The sequence below is a fragment of the Rosa chinensis genome, chromosome 5, assembly GCF_002994745.2.
Source record: "Rosa chinensis cultivar Old Blush chromosome 5, RchiOBHm-V2, whole genome shotgun sequence".
Lineage (NCBI taxonomy): Eukaryota > Viridiplantae > Streptophyta > Magnoliopsida > Rosales > Rosaceae > Rosa > Rosa chinensis.
Window position 1 is genome coordinate 28,589,554 of NC_037092.1, and position 4,604 is coordinate 28,594,157.

A 4,604-nucleotide genomic window follows, 5' to 3' on the forward strand; every position below is an offset into this window, starting at 1 on the left:
CATGAAAAAGAGTAATAGAATCAGCCTCACTACCAAAAAACTACTCTTTCACGACGCACAATCATTTATGGCGCACTTTGATCTGCGCCTTAAAAAATATAAGATTTTGGTCATTCATGGCGACCATTTAATTTACGCCGTAAAAGTAGCTATGCAGTTATGGCGCCCAAATTTTGCACGCTGCAAATGACTTGTTTGGAGTCTTTTATGGCCTGTCTCTTGGTGCGCCATAAATGAGGTTTCACAATGGCGCCTAAATTTTCAGCCAGAAATTGAACTTCCCACTTTTTTTCGTTTTACCCCGCTAGAACTCTTTGAATATTAAATCAGAAGGCTCAAGTGACAGAAGAGAGCCCTAGATTAAAAACCCTTTCTTTTCCAATTCTTCAAGTCCTCTTTCTGTCACATAATCCATGGCGGCCTCTCTACATATGAGCAAAAGAACCTGAAGCTCGAGCTCCTTCGACGATTATTACGCAGCAGTCCAGCTCCAAAGCTGATTCTCTACCGAATGGTAAACGCCCCCAATTTAATTTCAATTGAAATTTGTAGGGTTTTTAGTACAGGGATCCCAATTCCATGGCCTACCTCCTCTCAAAAGATTCAAACTTATGCAGCAACCAGCACCGCCACCACCTTGATGATGTCATTTTGCCCATTCTTCCTGCGAAGAAGAGAAAGGAGACTAGGGACCAGCCCATTCTCCCTAACTCAACTCCTGCCACCTTCTCCGTCACCACCCGAAGAAGAGGGTGTGGGCACTTCCACCCGATTTGTTCCCCGAGAAGCCAGTTTCGGAGCAGGATTTGAATCTTGAGTACAAGCCGATCTCGGGGAAGAGTTAGAAGCTGGTGGAGAAACTGCTGACTGATAGCGGTTCTGGAGTCAATACTCGGATAACAGTTCAGCTTTGACTAGGTTTGTTTCTATGTTTCATATCGATTTCTCTAATGTAATCACTATTATGCAGTGCTCGAATTGGGTTTCTCTAGTGTTGAATTCGTTGTCTCGGATGTCGGGTTCTTTAAATCAGAATACAGATAACTTTGTTATACATCATACATACACAAAGAAAGCACTAAAAAGGTGGGACCTTTTTAACTCCAACAGTGAAGAAGGAGATGTGTTTCCATTCCCTGAGTGGACTAACTAGATGTTAAGAAATTGGCTTGAGGGATTAGACTGATTTCGAAACTATGATTTGATACCTACTGATACCACCGTATATTGGGGTTATTAGGAGAGGCCTTTTCATCTATCATTGTCTACTCTTGAGGATAACTAAATGGTTTATGAGAACTTCATGACTGAACCAACTTCGTTGTTGATCGATTGGTGCTGTGTGCAAGGAGTGGATTCAGTTGACCATTGACTTGAGCATCCACGTAGTTGCTCAAACCTTTGCCTTTGTTTTTTTACCCAACTTCCCGTTCTTCTTTTGTAATTTAAATATTTGTATTTTATTCTACCTGCAATATTTCTTTCTTATATCTTTTTTCTGGTGGTCCATTTTTAACTAAACTTGTTTGCATAAGTTACATGTCTTTTCTTTTGGTAGTGTTTTCCCCATGGAACCAAAGAAAGTCCCAGGCAAACCTTACATTTGACTTTTATAATGTTTAAATGTCTGTATATTGGCCATTGTAGAATGCTTTTATTTTCTTACTATCTATGAAACTAATGCATTCGTCCAAAACTAAAATATAATGAAACTAATGCAAAATTTGTGATTGTAATTCTCTGCAGCTCCATAATATTATGTATGGTGATGCTAAAGGATGGTTTAAAAGAACCTGTTCTTTTCTGTATCCATATGTTCTCGGAGTTGTGAACCCTGATGCTAAAGCTGTACGAGGATGGAACAAGTTCTTTGTCATATCTGTAATAGAGATAGTAGACCAACCATATAAAATTGCTCTCAATTATCTCCATGGAAACTTTTTAGTCGACATAATTATTGTTTTGCCACTTCCTCAGGTAAGCTCTCACTTTGAATTGTTTTGATATGCTTGATGTGGAATTGTTTAAATTTGATCATTCTACAAATGTCAAATACAAGTCAATGCATCGAACTTTATAACCCTAATTAAGATTACTTATCTTTATCCTGTTTTCATTAGCTGTTCATCAAAATTTTTTTTTCTACAGACACAGCATATGATGGGTTTTAGCTTTGATTCATTTGTACTGTTGTTGTTGTTGTTGTTGTTGTTATGAGCTAGTTGGTTTAAATTCTTGTTCAGATCATAATGTTGTCGGTTGTTCCTTTGGGATCGTTTCTAGCAAATCAAACAAAGAATCTTCTCCGCTTGGCAGACTAGATTTCAATATTTTCCCATGTTGTATAGGGTTCTGCCCTTGCTTGCTGGTCAATCTCCAAATGGCTTCTTTGTATTCGAGTCAGCTTGGACAAATTTTTTTATAAACACTCACTTTCTTGTTGGTTGGCCATGTTATTGGGTCATACTGGTACCTCATTGGCTTACAGGTGTGTGTAGTTCCTTTCCTTCTCTAACCTAAAAATGCAGATTCCCTTATCTGTTTGATAATACATTTGTAATCTTTCTTGTTCCAGAGGGTTAACCAATGTCTTCGAGATGCCTGCCATAACTCTTATCTGCAGTCATGCGGGAGTTTAATAGATTGTTGCAATGCTCAATCTATTCCAGAGTCAACTAAATGGAGAGAAAATGAGGAGGCTGCTGGTTGTTTTAATCAGGAAGGAGATTTCTCCTATGGAGTATATACTCTAGTTGTCAATCTCACTACAAGAGATAGCATGACTAAATATTTATACTCACTGTTTTGGGGATTCCAGGTACCTTACATTATATCTTCTATTTGTTTATAACAGAAATATGTTTAGCTGTCTGTATAGTTAAAACAAAAAATATGAATCCATGGTGTCTTTCGATTTCAACTTTCCATTTCTTTTTATGGAAAACCATATATTAGTTAATGATCAAGATTTTGATGCAGTTGTGAACAAGTATGTAAAACACTTCTCTCTATTTATGATCATGCATTTTCTGCTTACTATATATATGCTTACAATTATGCCTGGATTCCAATTATATTCAATTCATTCTTCTATATTCAGGGGCTTCTTCCATGGATACTCAGTTCTCATGATTCTCAACCATGCATTCAGGTATATTTTCTAGGATGCAAGATATTGTAGACATATTCTATCAGGCGTGAGTATAGCAACAATTGACTGGTTTTGATAATGAATGGTTTATCTCTCTCAATTTGTTACCATGTTTCTATGCAAGTTTCTTATATTTTCTTCCTTTACAGTGGCATTTCTGTGTTTATGGTAATGAAGTATGCTGACAATATTGTGAAGGTAAGATAAGGGAACCACTATTTTTATTTGAGGTATAATGTGCTGAACTTTTACATAGAGTAAGTGGATCCCTATAGTAGTTAAAAAGAAGGTATATTACGGGGAAAAAGATATCTTTTCATTTTTCACATTGATAGCCATTATGACTTTTGCATGCCAACAGGTTTAGAGATATGGGTTTTGCTGCTAAATATTTTTTCTAGTAATGTTTTGCTGCTCATGTAAGTGTATAATGGTTTGATTTTTTAACTTAATACATCCAGAACAAAATGATTTTTTGTTTGTTTTGCACGTGGTGCATTCTTGGTTTCCTTTTGATGTTTTGCATATAGCTTTTGTTTCATTTTGAACTTTGTTTCATCAAGGCTCCAAGTTACTATATTTTTACAACAACTACTGCTATTAATCATGATCTCTCTGCTCATTTATCTAGATACAACCCATTTTCTCCATTGACATACATTGCAGGTTGATAGACATATATTGATTCCATCACTATAATATGAATTAGAACATTAATTGTAAAGAAGTGCTTTTTTTTTTTTTGAGATGATAAAAAAGAAGTGCTTCTATTTGCTTATGATACATTAATTGCTGAGTTAGAACTTTAGCTACATGTGTTTTCCTTGAATGAAAGACACATGACAGACTAGATTTCATTGCTTTGTTTGTGTTTGTTTTGGTTATGCAGGTAAAAGTTGGCATCAAACATAATATGAAGATATTTAAAAGGCCACAGCATGGATCATTGACCATTTATCTTTTGCAATCAACAAAGACGATTCTAATCTAGGATGCTCTCTGGTAATCTAGAATGTTTTACATTTTAGGATGGTGATGATAAATTGTTGGTTTAATTAAGTTGTTTTTATACAGTATTGTTGTTGGCATATTAATTTACATTTTGTAATGTGATATTGCAGTTTGTTATCTCTCTTTTCATCTCAATAAATTGTATAGATGTATATAGATTTTGAAATGGTATCACAAAATTTACAGGAAAAAAAAAATCGGTGCAAATATTACATGCTGTAAATATATCCTACAACCACATTTACGACGTACTTCAGATATCAATTACGGCGTGCTTTGCTATTTCAAAATGAAATAAAAAATCTCTAAAACCCTTTTACGGCGTTCATTGTTGTCTTTTACGGCGTGCTTTTGAGATCAATCACGGCATGCTTTTGATATCAATGACGGCGCGCTTTGTATTTGAAAATTGAAATGAAGAATCTCTAAAACCCTTTTACGG

At 35.5% G+C, this 4,604-nt stretch overlaps 1 protein-coding gene across 4 annotated transcripts; it reads left to right on the forward strand.

The window, feature by feature from the left end:
- Window positions 1-292: 292 nt before the first annotated feature.
- On the forward strand, window positions 293-4,340 carry LOC112202213 (probable cyclic nucleotide-gated ion channel 20, chloroplastic). Of its 4 annotated transcripts, none has more exons than XR_005799337.1 (7): window positions 293-514; window positions 618-918; window positions 1,747-2,488; window positions 2,576-2,818; window positions 3,101-3,151; window positions 3,301-3,349; window positions 4,041-4,340. XR_005799337.1 is itself a non-coding variant. In XM_040505623.1 (7 exons), the coding sequence occupies exons 3-6, from the start codon at window positions 1,759-1,761 to the stop codon at window positions 3,334-3,336; spliced, it is 549 nt and encodes a 182-aa protein (XP_040361557.1). In that variant the 5' UTR covers window positions 295-514; window positions 618-918; window positions 1,747-1,758; the 3' UTR covers window positions 3,337-3,349; window positions 4,041-4,340. The 4 variants fall into 4 exon arrangements, 2 of the variants coding, with proteins under 2 accessions (XP_040361556.1, XP_040361557.1); XR_005799338.1 differs by having other exon boundaries at window positions 294-514; window positions 1,747-1,977; window positions 2,349-2,818; XM_040505623.1 differs by having other exon boundaries at window positions 295-514; window positions 1,747-1,977.
- The last annotated feature ends 264 nt before the right edge of the window (window positions 4,341-4,604 follow it).

Bases quoted from the DNA above. Each gene is read 5' to 3' on its own strand.
- LOC112202213 (XM_040505622.1), top strand. From the start codon at position 1,759: ATGTATGGTGATGCTAAAGGATGGTTTAAAAGAACCTGTTCTTTTCTG. The intron at 2,819-3,100 runs GTACCTTACATT...TTCTATATTCAG, and splicing joins CACTGTTTTGGGGATTCCAG to GGGCTTCTTCCATGGATACT. The intron at 3,152-4,040 runs GTATATTTTCTA...TTGGTTATGCAG, and splicing joins ATTCTCAACCATGCATTCAG to GTAAAAGTTGGCATCAAACA.